We start from the raw sequence: 15631 nt of genomic DNA on the forward strand, positions 1-15631 counted from the left end.
TTACCTGAAGTCCCAGGAAGACCTGGGCTCCCTGGAAGCCCAATTCCCGGTTCCCCCCTTTCTCCCTTCTGTCCTCGGTAGCCTAAGGAGGAGATAAACAAAGAGAGACAAAAAAGTAAGCGTGCTCTCTGACTGATGTGCATTCAGGGGATACTTTGAGGTGCATGTGGAAAATACACCCAGTGGAATATCTTCACACATTTATGTCTAAAGACTACGCTACAGATACTCAGTACAATACTGGATCCTACAACAACAGTGGCCAGAACACGTGGCACAAAATCCTAAATTTGTACATATTCAAATGTGAAATGTCCCCAGGATTTCTTTTCTGTAGGTGACTTTCATTTAACATATGTGAACAATTAGGAAAAGTGTTTGTAGTTAGGTCATTCGAAAGTACCCTTCCAAGTCTATATTTATAAACATTTCTGCAGTAAAATAACATTTACTACCTGGGGTATATTTAATAGTTCCAGCCAGTTCCCACTATTACAGAGACCTTGTTAAGCTGACTCTCACTAAGTCATCTCAGTGAGTGCTTAATATCACAGGCTAAAAAATTAGGAAGAAAGAAAATAACTGAAGAAATATGAACTTTTGATTAACAAGGATTAATAACACTGGAACATAATTCCAAAAGAACTTATCTGCTAAAAGCTATGTATTTAAATTCAGTTCTCAGATTTTAATATAATGCAAAATACATTACTCCACATGAATCTCAGTGCATATGAGGTGTCATAAAACAAGAAAAAATAATTTATGTATTTGTAAAACAGGGTAACATTTATATATCTCCTGTCAAAGGTAAAAATGTATCTGTACAAAGCTCTCATATCATTAGGTTAATACTGAACTGCTGTTAATAGATAGGGGTGTTCAACTGCACAAAGCACATGAGAAATTTTTACTCCAACTCCCTATTAAGGTCCCAAGCTCATTCCTTACGAAGGCTGCCCAAAGCCAGAGGGTCTTATTTTAGAATTGTTTCACAGCAAAATGTTCAGATAGGAATGCTAAGAAGGTCAGTAACAGCTTCCCCATTTTTCTAGAATAAGTTTTTCACCCCTTTAGGGCAGGCCTCTCCTGAAATTTGGAAAGGACTTGAAGGCTGGTCTGTCTGCAAGGAGACGTGTGTGTGCATGGCCTGTAGGTGCAGGATGACAGTTTGGTATCAGTGTAGCTTCTGTAGGAAAACAAAGCAGCAGCAGTGTCCTAACCCAACGTATCTAGAGGTTCTCGTCACTGAAGAACTGTGTTTGCTGTGTTTGTTTTTCAGGTGGTAGCCTTGGAGATTTCCATTTCGACTCTCGGGGTTTATTTCTAAAGTTGTAAGTCAGTGCATTTATATGCATGCTGGAAAAATGACGTCAGAAAAAAAGAGTGTTACTGGCATTTGGGAAGGATAATTCTTCATGCAGGGCCTTACAAGCTGTTTGAAGGCCTTATGCATTGTTTGTCCTGCCCCCTGATTGACCACTGTGTCCTTCGTCATTTTGACACACACACGCCTCCCACTTCCTAAGGCCCCTACTGTTAACAAATCTGAAAAGTCAAATCTGTATCAGTCACATGAACTACCCTATGGGCCACTGGATTACAAATAACAGAAGGTTTCCCTCATTATGAACCAATAACAGCTAAACTTTGTAAGTTCAAAAGTAAGAACGATCATTCCCAATACTGTCCCTCCAGTGTTGATGGAAGCTAGAAGGCAGGATCCGTTTTCTCCTGCTAACCCCACATCCACTTAGTATGCAAGGCTCTTTCTAAAATGGATAAGGCTTTGAAGTGTGGCATCCATTCTTGAGGATTTTCACAGAGGGGGGAAATCAGCATATGCTTGAGAAAAGTTTAAGTTCTTTCAGGATTCCTGATCAAGACAGTGAACTGGAAAACCCTGAGCTCACCTCCTCCCATAGACACACCAAAACTACAACTGCATATGAAACAACTATCTCTGAGGATGGATGACCTGGAGATAGCAGAACAGATGTTCCACAACCGAGGATATAAAGGAAAGGCCAGATAAAGACGGGCAAGAGGCGCAGAGAAGTGGTCCAGTCAGAGGCCACTCCCCTGGCATGCTGACCACAAGGGGAGGGACAGCCCAGCTGGGAAGGTTACCCCAGGGAGCGGGGATCCACGTCCCTTGTGGGGCTCGCCAGCAATGGAGACCTGCCCTGGGAAGACAAGTTCCCAAACACCTGTGTGTGAAAGCCAGCAGGGCCTATCTCCAGGAGAGCCTGAGGGCTGTGGGAAACCAAGCCTCCATCCTTGAGGGCTCCTGCACAAGCCCACTTGCTCTGAGTCGCAGCACGCAAGCAGCAGCTTGAAAAGCACCTGGGTCTGCTTTTCAGGGGTATTGCATCCTTCTACTTTTCTGTATTTTTGAGAGTTTGATATTGAAACTCCAACTAAAAATCTTTATCTATTAAAAAATAATTGTAATATATAGTAGAACTATATGTAACTTTGTTCTACATTTCCCAAGTCTCCTATAAGTATTTTATCATATTTTCATAATTTAAAAAATAAAAAAGAAAGAGAAAAAAATACTTTCTAATCTGAAATTGCCAAGATTTTGCTTTTTCTTTTTTAAAATCACGAACAGGTGTTGAATATAATCAATTAAGTTTCTTTTTTCTGAATCTGATCACAAGTAATTTCTTTCCTTTATCTGGTTATGAGGTAAATTACATTAATTGATTTTTAAAGGTTAAACCAATTTTGCCTTCCTATAATAAAACTTGATCTTGAAATAGTAAAAAAAACATAAGAGCATCTGGGTCCTATGAGAAAGTGGTTCACTGACTGATTTCAGAGCATGTGACAAAGGGGCAGGATCCAGTGGACTCCGTCCTGAGGACAGATGTGCTGGTAAGTGCTGTTTTCTCCCTTTCCATCTGCTTGGCCCAGTGCTGGTGGGGAGCGTTTCTCCATCCCCCTAGCTACAACACGGGTGCCTCTCCCCAGCACTGCTTGAGGAACTGCCCCAGCCCGTCACTCCAAAGCAGCTCCTGTTCCACACTGCGGGGGCAGCACCGGATGGCATGGGCCCCCTCAAGGCAATTCCCACTCTCAGAGTCTGGCCCCTATGTCAGTGTGTCTGTCACAATCATGGCTGGGTCTTGCAGCCGGCCAGCTAGGGGCAACTCCTGCCCATCAGTGCCCCCACAGCAACCATGACCCAACTACAACAGGAGGAGGCATATGTCCCACAGGGGATACCCTGGGAGCACCCCGCTCTGGTGACCAGGGGGCGTCGTGCTCTCAGACGGACCCCACAGGACACATTCCACGTAAGGCCACTTTTTCAGATGAGGAGATGTAGCTGATAAACCTAATCCAGAGAGATAAACACAGAAAGTTAGGCCAAATGAGGAGATAAAGGAACACCTTCCACATGAAAGGACAAGATAAACCTCAGAAAAAGAAGCTTTTCTTGAGAAAAATGGAGATAAGCAATTAATCAGATAAAAAGTTCAATGTAATAGTCATAAAGATGCTCACCAAACTTGGGAGAAGAATGCATGAACCCAAGGAGGACTTCAATGAGGAGACAGAAAGTATAAAAAAGAACCAATCACAACTAAAGAATACAATAACTGAAATGAAAAATACTGTAGAGGGAATCCATAGCAGGTTAGAGGATGCAGAAGAGAGAATCAGTGATTCAGAAGACAGGGTAGTGAAAATCACCCAGTCAGAGAAGGAAAAAAAGTGAGTAAAAAGCTAGGACAGCACAAAGCTTACTAACATTTACAATATGAGGGCCCCAGAAGGAGAAGAGAGAGAAAGGGCCAGAAAGGGTCCTTAAAGAAACAAAAGCTGAAAACTTCTCTAAGCTGGTGAAGGAAACAGACCCCAAAGTCTAGGAAGCATGTGCCTGTGTGCTAAATCACTTCAGCTGTGCTTGATTCTTTGCGACCCCTTTTGTGCCTGATTCTTTGTGAGCCTAGCCCACTAGGCCCCTCTGTCCATGGGACTCTCCAGGCAAGGATACTCGAGTGGGTTTCTGTGCCCTCCTGCAGGGGATCTTCCCGACCCAGGGACTGAACCCATGTCTCTTACATCTCACGCATTGGCAGGCAGGTTCTTTACCACTAGTCCCACCTGGGAAGCACCTAGTAAGCACAGAGAGTCCTAAAGAAGATGAACCCAAAGAGGTCCATACCAAGACATATTATGATTAAAAGATCTAGGTAAAGATAAAGAATCTTAAAAGAAGTAAGGAAGAAAAAAGTTAAGTACAAGAAAACACCCATAAAAATATCAGCTGATATAAGAAATCAATAAATTCCTAGAAACACACTCTTTCAGGACTGAATCAAGAAGAAATGTTACTTGAATAGACCAATCACTATTAATGAAATTGAATCAGTAATTAAAAAAAGAAAACTACTGCAAAATTCAGGACTTCACAGGTGAGTTCTACAAAACATTTTATGAAGAGTTAACAATTTTCCTTCTCAAACTATTCCAAAAAATTGAAGAGGAAGAAACACTTCTAAACTCATTCAATGAGGCATTACCCTGGTACCAGAATGAGACAAGGATGCCACCAGGAAAGAAAATTACAGACCAATATCCCCAAAAAACACAGATGTGAAAACTGCAACAAAATATTAGTGAACTGAATGTAACAAAATATGAAAAGGGTCATACATCATGATTGAGCGAGATTTATTTCAGGGATACAAAGATGGGTCAATATCCAGAAATCAGTCAGTGATCAACAGTGTACTGTTCTGTTTAGTTGCTAGTGGTGTCCGATTCTTTGTGACCCCATGGACTGCAGCACGCCAGGCTTCCCTGTCCATCTTCAACTCTCGGAGCTTACTCACACTCATGTCCATCGAGTCGGTGGTGTCATCCAACCATCTTACCCTCTGCCATCCCTTTCTCTTCCTGCCTTCAATCTTTCCCAGCATTAAGATCTTTTCCAATGAGTTGGCTCTTTGCATCAGGGAGCTGAAGTATTGGAGCTTCAGCTTCAGCATTAGTCCTTTCAATGAACACCCAGGACTGATCTCCTTTAGGATGGACTGGGTGGATCTCCTTGCAGTCCAAGGGACTCTCAAGAGTTTTCTCCAACACCACAGTTCAAAAGCATCAATTCTTTGGTGCTCAGCTCTCTATATGGTCCAACTCTCACATCCATACATGACTACGGGAAAAACCATAGCTTTGAATAGATGGACCTTTGTTGGCAGTAACGTCTCTGCTTTTTAATATGCTGTCTAGGTTGGTCGTAGCTTTTCAACCAAGGAGAAAGTGTCTTTTAATTTAATGACTGCAGTCACCATCTGCAGTAATTTTGGAGCCCAAGAAAATAAAGTCTTTCACTGTTTCCATAGTTTCCCCATCTATTTGCCATGAAGTGATGGGACCGGATGCCATGATCTTAGTTTTTTGAATGTTGAGTTTTGAGCCAATTTTTTCACTCTCCTCTTTCACTTTCATCAAGAGGCTCTTTAGTTCCTTTTCACTTTCTGCTACAAGAGTGGTGTCCTCTGCATATCTGAGGTTATTGATATTTCTCCCAGCAATCTTGATTCCAGCTTGTGCTTCGTCCAGCCTAGAGTTTCTCATGATGTATTCTGCATATAAGTTAGATAAGCAGGGTATCAATATAGAGCCTTGATGTATTCCTTTCCCAATTTAGAACCATTCCACCGTTTCATGTCCAGTTCTAACTGTTGCTTCTTGACCTGCATACACAGTTCTCAGGAGGCAGATCAGGTGGTCTGTTATTCCCATCTCTTGAAGAATTTTCCACAGTTTGTTGTGATCCACACAGTCAAAGGCTTTAGTGTAGTCAATAAAGCAGAAGTAGATGTTTCTCTGGGAACTCTCTTGCTTTTTCTATGACCCAATGGATGTTGGCAATTTGATCTCTGGTTCCTCTGCCTTTTCTAAATCCAGCTTGAACATCTGGAATTTCACGGTTCATGTACTGTTGAAGCCTAGCTTGGAGAATTTTGATTCTAGCTTGCAGAATCAATGTAGTACAAATGAATAAACAAAACTGTGCAGAAACAGATTCACAGATACAGGGGTCAAACTGGTGTTTGCCAGAGGGTAGGTGAGTGGGAGTTTGGGGGAAATAGATGAAAGGGATTAAGACAGTCAAATTTCCAGGAATATGATAAATAATTCATGGGAATATAATATACAGCATAGGAAATATGGTCAATAACATTGTGATAACTTTTTATGGTGACAGGTGGTTACTAGACCAGTGGTGATTAATTTATAATGTATATAAAGACTGAATCAGTATACTGTACACCTGAAACAAATATAATATTGTATGTCAACTACACTTTAATAAAATTAAAAAATTAAAGCCAACAAACAACTAAAAATAAGTAAGTGCTTTCTTAAAAAAACTCTTCCAAGAGGAAAGATCTCCTGGAAAAATTTGCCTTTCTTACTTATACATGGGACCTCAGCTGGATCATGCTTCTCAGGTCTTCTTTGATCCTAATGTGGTACCTTCTTATTCACTCCTGGCGGCAAGAACAAATTAGGTCCTCCGGTGTCGACCCAGCTGGGAATGAAGGACACCAGGGAGAGTGCTCCTCTCAGTGCACACTGCTGCTGCTGCTGCTGCTAAGTCGCTTCAGTCGTGTCCGACTCTGTGTGACCCCACAGACGGCAGCCCACCAGGCTCCCCCATCCCTGGGATTCTCCAGGCAAGAACACTAGAGTGGGTTGCCATTTCCTTCTCCAATGCATGAAAGTGAAACGTGAAAGTGAAGTCACTCGTCGTGTCCGACTCTTCTCGACCCCATGGACTGCAGCCCACCAGGCTCCTCCGTCCATGGGATTTTCCAGGCAAGAGTACTGGGTGGGGTGTCATTGCCTTCTCCAAGTGCACAATGGGAAGGCAATAATCAGAAACCCACAGGAGGTCAAAATCTAAAACTGTCTGGAAATGCCTTTGAATTTAAAAAGGTGTCAACAATGACCTCTTTCAGGAATTTAGGAAAAATACAAGTGAGGTGACTCAACTCAGAATCACACTGGCCTTTATTCCTGCTGTAGGAGGATCAGGGTGCTGAAAGAGGGTCACACGTTTCATCATCAGAACCTTGGTAGGAGCAGTACTTCCCCCATGCAAACTAGATTGTGAACTTCTAAAATAGTCATATTTGGTTTCACTGCACTTTGCAGATACTGAATCTTTTACAAATTGAAGGTCTGTAGCAACTCTGGGGCAAAGAAGTCTACTGGTGTCATATTTCAAATTTCTCATGATTATTATATTTGTCATGGCTCTATAAATGGGACAACAAAGTCTCAATGACAGCACATCTGTTTACAACATGGTTTACTGAGCATTTTAAGCCCATTGCTGAGACCTATTGCTCAGAAAAAAGATTCATTCCAAAATATTACTGTTCATTGACAATGTACCTGGTCACCCAGGAGACCTGACAGAAATGTACAACAAGATTCCTGTTATTTTCATGCAGCCCATGGACCAAGGAGTCATTTTGACTTTCAAGTCTCATTCTTTAGAAAATATATTCTGTAAGGCTATAGCTGCTATAGACAGTGATTCATCTGATGGATCTAGGGGAAAATAGAAAAACTTCCTGAAAAGATTCACAATCCTAGCTGTCAAGAAGAACACTGATGATTCACAGGAAGAGGTCAAAATATCAACATTAACAGGAATTTGGAAGAAGTTGATTCCAACCCTCATGGATGATGTTGAGGTGTTCAAACCTTCAGTGGGGGAAGTAACAACAGGTGTACTGGAAACAGTAAGAGAACTAGAATTAGAAGTGGAGCCTGAAGATGGGATTGAATTGCTGCAATTTCATGATGAAACTTGAACAGAAGAAGGATTGCTTCTTATGGATGAGCAAAGAAAGTGGTTTCTCGACATAGAATTTACTCCTGGTAAAAATGCAGTGAAGCTTGTTGAAATGACAACAAAGGATTTAGAATAGTGCATAAACTTAGTTGATAAAACAGCAGCAGAATTTTGAGAGGATTGACTCCAACTTCAAGTGTGGACAAAATGCTATCAAACAGCACTGCTGTTACAGAAACATTGTTTGTGAAAAGAAGAGTCAGTTGATGCAGCAAAATTCATCACTGGCTTATTTTAAGAAATTGCCACAGCCACCCCACTTCAGCAACCTACAGCAGGTCCTACAGTAGGTAGGACCCTGATCAGTCATCAGCCACCAACATGGAGACAAGACACTCCCCTGAGAAGAAGATTACAAAGAGCTAAAGGCTCAGAGGACGGTTAGCAGATTTCAGTAATGAAGTAACTGCTAATTAAAGTATATGTGTTTTTTGTTTTTAGATATAATACTATTGCATGCCTAACAGGCTACAGAACAGTACAAGCACAACTTTCACATGCACTGAGAAACCAGAAAATTCACATGGCTTGATTCACTGCGATGTCTACTTCCTGGTAATGGCCTGGAACCACCCCATAATATCTGCTGGGCATGCTTGAAGTCTCCTGTCAATTTCTCATTGCTCTCCACATGCTCCAGCTTCTCTGATAAGCCAAGAAAATTCTATAAAACCCCTTTAAATTTCTGTCCTTTCTTAGAGATAATGAGACAATAAAAGTCTCTTTCTATAGTGCATGTCTCAAACCAAACTATGTCATTTCAAATGAAATGGGATTTTTTCCTGAAAAACACTGGAAAAATGTCCCTTTTAGAAAGTTCTGAAGAGCCACCATCAAACATAATTTGCGTGTGGGCAGAACGCCTGGTATCTTGCTCAGGCCCACATTCTGTCTCTTGTGCGCTGGGTTTCTCACTTCAGCTTTTCCTCAGATTCAGTCACACTGTGTCAAGAAGAGGACTGATTCAGCTGACAGTCTCTGAGCTTCCATGGTCTCTAGGGTAACAGTAGTTTTTATAATCATCCATCATGCAGAGGGCAACAGTTTTATATGCATATTTTTTCCTTTTTGAGAAAACTTTTAAATTGAGCAGAGCAAAACTTTGAAGTTATACTCATAACTGCATATTCTGAGTACTTCAATCTATTTATCTACCAGAGAAAAACCCTTCAGTTCCTGTCAGCTGTGGTTAGGCACCACAAATTGACCAGTAGCCCTTCTCTTTTCTATAGTAAGGTTTCCCGGTGTCTTTTGACAGGATTATAAATACAGCATGACTACAGGCAGATATTTCTTAAAAACAAATCCCGTAGTGCAAAAGTTTTTTGGACTGAATTTTTGGAATGCAAAAGTAGGAAGTCAAGAAATACCTGGAGTAACAGGCAAATTTGGCCATAAAGTACAGAATGAAGCAGGGCAAAGGCTAATAGAGTTTTGTCAAGAGAACACACTGGTCATAGCAAACACTCCCTTCCAACAACAACTCAAGAGAAGACTCTACACATGGACATCACCAGATAGTCAATACCGAAATCAGATTGATTATATTCTTTGCATCCAAAGATGGAGAACCTCTATACAGTCAACAAAAACACGACCAGGAGCTGACTGTGGCTCAGATCATGAACTCCTTATTGCCAAATTCAGATTTAAATTGAAGAAAGTAGGGAAAGCCACTAGACCATTCAGGTATGACCCAAATAAAATTCCTTATGGTTATAGAGTAGAAGTGTCAAATAGATTCAAGGAATTAGATCTGGTAGACAGAGTGCCTGATGATCTATGGACGGAGGTTCATGACATTGTACAGGAAGCAGGGATCAAGACCATCCCCAAGAAAAAGAAATGCACAAAGTCGAAACGGTTGTCTGAGGAGGCCTTACAAATAGCTGTGAAAATAAGAGAAGCAAAAATCAAAGGAGAAAAGGAAAGATATACCCATTTGAATGCAGAGTTCCAAAGAATAGCAAGGAGAGATAAGAAAGCCTTCCTCAGTGATTAATGCAAAGAAATAAAGGAAAACAATAGAATGGGAAAGACTAGAGATCTCTCGAAGAAAATTAGAGATACCAAGGAAACATTTCATGCAACTATGGGCATAATAAACTATGGGCAAAATAAACTATAGGCAAGAATACATAGAAGAACTATACAGAAAAGATCTTCATGACCCAGATAACCATGATGGTGTGATCCCTCACCTAGAACCAGACATCCTGGAATGTGAAGTCAAGTGGGTCTGAGGAAGCATCAGTACAAACAAAGCTAGTGGAGGTGATGGAATTCCAGATGAGCTATTTCAAATCCTAAAAGATGATGCTGTGAAAGTGCTGCACTCAATATGTCAGCAAATTTGGAAAACTCAGCAGTGACCACGGGACTGGAAAAGGTCAGTTTTCACTCCAATCCCAAAGAAAGGCAATGCCAAAGAATGCTCAAACTACCTCACAATTGCACTCATCTCACACACTAGCAAAGTAATGCTCAAAATTCTCCAAGCCAGGCTTCAACAGTATGTGAACCATGAACTTCCAGGTGTTCAAGCTGCATTCAGAAAAGGCAGGGGAAACAGAGATCAAATTGTCAGCATCCGTTGAATCACTGAAAAAGCAAGAGGGTTCCAGAAAAACATCTACTTCTGCTTTATTGACTATGTCAAAGCCCTTGACTGTATGGATCACAACAAACTGTGGAAAATTCTTCAAAAGATGGGGGATGCCAGATCACCTGAGCTGCCTCCTGAGAAATCTGTATGCAGGTCAAGAAGCAACAGTTAGAACTGGACATGGAACAACAGACTGGTTCTAAATCGGGAAACGAGTACATCAAGGCTGTATACTGTCACCCTGCTTATTTAACTTACATGCAGAGTACATCATGAGAAAACCCAGACTGGATGAAGTACAAGCTGGAATCAAGACTGCCAGGAGAAATATCAATAACCTCATATATAAAGATGACACCACACTTACGGCAGAAAGTGAAGAGAAACTAAAGAGCCTCTTGATGAACATGAAAGAGGAGAGTGAAAAAGTTGGCTTAAAGCTAAACATTCAGAAAACTAAGATCATGGCATCTGGTCCCATCACTTCATGGAAAATAGGTGGGGAAACAGTGGAAACAGTGGCAGACTTTTTTTTTTTGGTGGGGGAGGGCTCCAAATCACTGCAGATGGTGACTGCAGCCATGAAATTAAAAGACACTTGCTCTATGGAAGAAAAGCTATGACCAACCTAGATGGCATATTAAAAAGCAGAGACGTTACTCTGCCAATAAAGGTCCATCTAGTCAAAGTATGGTTTTTCTAGTAGTCATGTATGGATGTGAGAGTTGGACTATAAAGAAAGCTGAGCGCTGAAGAACTGATGCTTTTGAATTGTGATGTTGGCGAAGACTCTTGAGAGCTCCTTGGATAGCAAGGGGATCCAACCAGTCCATCCTAAAGGAAATCAGTCTTGAGTATTCATTGGAAGGACTGACACTGAAGCTGAAACTCCAATAGTTTGTCCACCTGATGCGAAGAACTGACTCATTGGAAAAGACCCTGATGCTGGGAAAGATTGAAGCTGGGAGGAGAAGAGGTCGACAGAGGATGAAATGGTTGGATGGCATCACCGACTCAATGGACATGAGTTTGAGTAAACTCTGGGAGTTGGTGATGGACAGGGAAGCCCGGTGTGCTGCAGTCCATGGGGTTGCAAAGAGTCGGACATGACTGAGTGACTGAACTGATCTGAACTGAAAAGGAGATACTGTGCAAACGTTGAGGAGACACCTGAGTTAATAATGATAAATAATGACATATTATTGCTGTTATTATCATAGCAAAATTATTAAATACATTTAGATTAGCAGATAATGATCAGCTTTTAAGTTTGAATGAGTAATAGTTAAAAATCTATTTCTGGAATGTCAAATACTAACAAGATATCCTATATTAAATGTATAGTACAAACAAATTTATACAAAATATATACCAAATATATATAATCTAGTTACATATTTTTGATGTATTAATACATATTTTTAACATATATTCTAGAGAAGGAAATGAGGTTGCAAAAGAGTTGGATATGACAGCAAATAAACAAAAATTGTATATTAATATACATAATTGTTGACTTAACTGTGATTAGCATGTTATATATACTGAGAGTGAAATAGTTGGTAAACGAATATTGTCCTTGAAGACTTACCTTGGGGTCCAGGGTCTCCAGGAGGTCCAGGTAACCCATCCTTGCCTGGAGGCCCAGGCCTCCCATGAGCTTGAGCAGCCAGCATTGCTGCTGGGAGCTTGAGCTGGGATAGGAACACGGCCATCCTCTCTTCATTGATGAAAGGAAAAATAATACATCACGTTACAGAAATACTTTGTATGTCAAAAGTTTTCAAATTTGTTTCTCATGAAATTCAACAAAAGCTGATTTGGTTTTCAATTTACGTACGTCTAGTTTACCAACTGGTCTGACTGCTAAGAGATTTTTTGATTGTTCAAGTAAAACAATTGTACAAGGTTGCTTCAACATGAAGACAGGTAAGTTGTGACAATGAGAGGCTCTGAGGTCCTTCAGTGATTCAGAGATGTTGCCAACCTAGTGGGCAACGTCCTAGAACCTGATTAACCTCTGTGATGACTTGTGGAGACAACTCAGGTTCGTATTTAAAAAATGGTTGTTATAATAAATTTAAGCCTCTTTCCAGCAATACTGTGAACGTGCCTGTGGTGATTTAAAATATGCTGATAGCATACTAACACATATATATGGAATTTAGAAAGATGGTAATGATAACCCTATATGCAAAACAGAAAAAGAGACACAGAAGTACAGAATAGACTTTTGAACTCTGTGGGAGAAGGTGAGGGTGGGATGTTTCAAAAGAACAGCATGTATACTATCTATGGTGAAACAGATCACCAGCCCAGGTGGGATGCATGAGACAAGTGCTCAGGCCTGGTGCACTGGGAAGACCCAGAGGAATCGGGTGGAGAGGGAGGCGGGAGGGGGGATCGGGATGAGGAATACATGTAACTCCATGGCTGATTCATGTCAATGTATGACAAAACCCACTGAGCTGAAATGTTGTGAAGTAATTAGCCTCCAACTAATAAAAAAAAAATAATGAAAAAAATAAAATATGCTGATAAAGTCTTTGACACTCTCTTCCAGGTGGAATTCAGTTCAGTTCAGTTCAGTCGCTCAGTCGTGTCTGACTCTTTGCTACCCCATGAGTGGAATTAGGTGGAGCCTAACCCTCCTATTACAGAGTGTGGGCTGGACTTTCTTTTACTTTTAATGAATAGGAAAAAGGCAAGTCGGGAGACTAATTCATAAAGGCTGCTGATTTCCTGGCTGCATTCTCTCTTAGCTTCTCATTCTGAGGGAAGCCAGCTGCCACATCCCGAGGACACAAACAGACCTACATAGGGGTGAACTGAAGCCATCTGCCGATAGCCACATGAGTGAGCCTGGACGTGGCTCTCCCAGCCCCAGCCAAGCCCTCAGGGAACGTCAGCTGGCACTCTGAACATAATTCATGACAGACTGAGTCCGAACCACACAACTAAGCAACTCAGGAAGTCCCTGACCCAGAAAAAATGTGTGATGATAACCACTGTTGTTTTAAGCCACTGAAGTTTTGAGAAACTTTCTTATGCAGCAATAGGTAACTCATGTGGTAGGTGACACTTTATAGCATTGAACAAAACTGCATTATTGGACTTCCCTGATGGCACAGTGGATAAGAGCCCACCTGCCAATGTAGGGGGCAGGGGGTTAATCTCTGGTCCGGGGAGATTCCTCAGGCTGCGGAGCAAGTGAGCCCATGCGCCACAACTACTGAGCCTGTGCTCTAGGGCTCTCGAGCGCAGTTACTGGGCCCGCAAGCCACAGCTAAGGAGCCCCTGTGTCGCAACTACTGAAACCCATGAACCTGGAGCCTGTCGTGGCAACAAGAGAAGCCCGGGCACTGCAAGAAGAGTAGCCCGTGCCCTCCACAACTAGAGAGAGCCCATGGGCAGCACCCAAGACCCAGCGCAGCCACAAATCAACAAACACAGCAGGGTGCACAGGTCAGAAAGCCGCATTATTGACAAAGAGGTTTATTTATTGAAAAGATGTCCATCACAGTGATTTCATGGCACTGTTTTAATTTCTGCTGCTACTGCTAAGTCACTTCAGTCGTGTCCGACTCTGTGCGACCCCATAGACGGCAGCCCGCCAGGCTCCCCCGTCCCTGGGATTCTCCAGGCAAGAACACTGGAGTGGGGTGCCATTTCCTTCTCCAATGCATGAAAGCGAAAAGTGAAAGTGAAGTCAGTCAGTTGTGTCCGACTCTTAGCGACCCCATGGACTGCAGCCTACCAGGCTCCTCCGTCCATGGGATTTTCCAGGCAAGAGTACTGGAGTGGGGTGCCATCACCTTCTCCGGTTTAATTTCTAAGATGGGCTAATATTTTACTTTGTCAAAAACTAATGTATACTTTTAAAATAAAATGTCTTACACTACACCCTCATTCTTCTTCTTCTTCTTCTTTTTTTTTTTTCTGGTTTGATTTCCAGTTAGTTCCATTATTCAGCCTAAGTCTCAACAGGAAGGATATCTCATTTGGCCAAAGGAACAAATACAGCATTGGTGCCGAGAAGCACGTGCCCAGGGAATGTCAACTGCAGACGGTGAAAACAGCAAAAAGCCTCTGTACCTTTCTGTGAGCCTCAAGAAGATGCTGAAACTGAGAACACACATTGCAGGAAGCTGACAAGTTATTCAGAACATTTGAACATCCGTTGCCAGTGTTGAGTGATGTGACCTTTATGCACTGAACACATCCTAAGTCTTCTCAAGGACATAGCACTCTCACCTGCCCTTGGTTCATCTACCAGGCTGCCTGTCATCGGGAACCCAAACAGAGAGGTGATGGACGGCAGCTAGGACTGTGCCCAGAGTGCTGGCTCCAGAGAGCTTGGCTGCGGGTTGTGAGAGTATCCTCACAGGTGGAGTCAAACATCAACACACTATTGCATGGAAAACGAACAACCACGGACCTACAGTATAGCATAGGAACTCTGCTCAACATTCCCTAACAGTCTAAATGGGAAAAGAATTTGAAAAAGAATAGATACATGTGTACATATGTACATATAACTGAACCACTTTACCGCACACCTGAAACTAACACAACATTTTTGATCAACTATATACTCTAATATAAAATAAAAAGCTAAATGTCAACCAAAAAGTGGCTATACAATGTAGTATACATTGACTACAATGTAGTATAGCCACTTTTTGGTTGACATTTAGCTTTTTATTATTTTATTTATTTTTATTTTATATTGGGATGTTAATTAACTCAAGAATTTGAAAAATGAGGAACTTCAAAAAGGTAAATTTGAAAATATAAATAAGAATTTTCACTCTAGAATTCCTAAACAAGTCATATTATTAACTAAATTAAACATTCTCTATAAATAGGGCCTAACATTTTCTGTATTCAGTTCTCTTGTTGTGGGATCATGGAGACAGTTTGAGAGACATGATCATTTCAGTAACAACTATTATCCATGTTTTTATAAGTCCCATGTACTATAATGATTATCTGCTGATAAGCTTTATTTTATGACTAGAAATCTGTCATGTAATTATTCTCAGAATTATTTTTCTAATAATCAAGTCACAGTTATTATTATAGAATTCTTGGTTATTAATATCACATAGACCATTGTTTAAATTTCACCT

General features: G+C 41.3%; 1 protein-coding gene across 1 annotated transcript in view; it reads right to left on the reverse strand.

Annotated features, from left to right (window-relative positions):
* COL19A1 (collagen type XIX alpha 1 chain) overlaps nucleotides 1-15631 on the reverse strand; it is a 417733-nt gene that overhangs the window by 3289 nt on the left and 398813 nt on the right. The window contains exons 48-49 of the mRNA XM_043439611.1: nucleotides 12091-12219; nucleotides 5-82 (exon numbers count right to left, since the gene is read on the reverse strand). Coding sequence (XP_043295546.1) covers nucleotides 5-82; nucleotides 12091-12219 — 207 coding nt within the window. The remainder of the gene's footprint in view (nucleotides 1-4; nucleotides 83-12090; nucleotides 12220-15631) is intronic.

Source organism: Cervus canadensis, chromosome 20 (assembly GCF_019320065.1).
Source record: "Cervus canadensis isolate Bull #8, Minnesota chromosome 20, ASM1932006v1, whole genome shotgun sequence".
In the NCBI taxonomy this organism is placed as follows: Eukaryota; Metazoa; Chordata; class Mammalia; order Artiodactyla; family Cervidae; genus Cervus; species Cervus canadensis.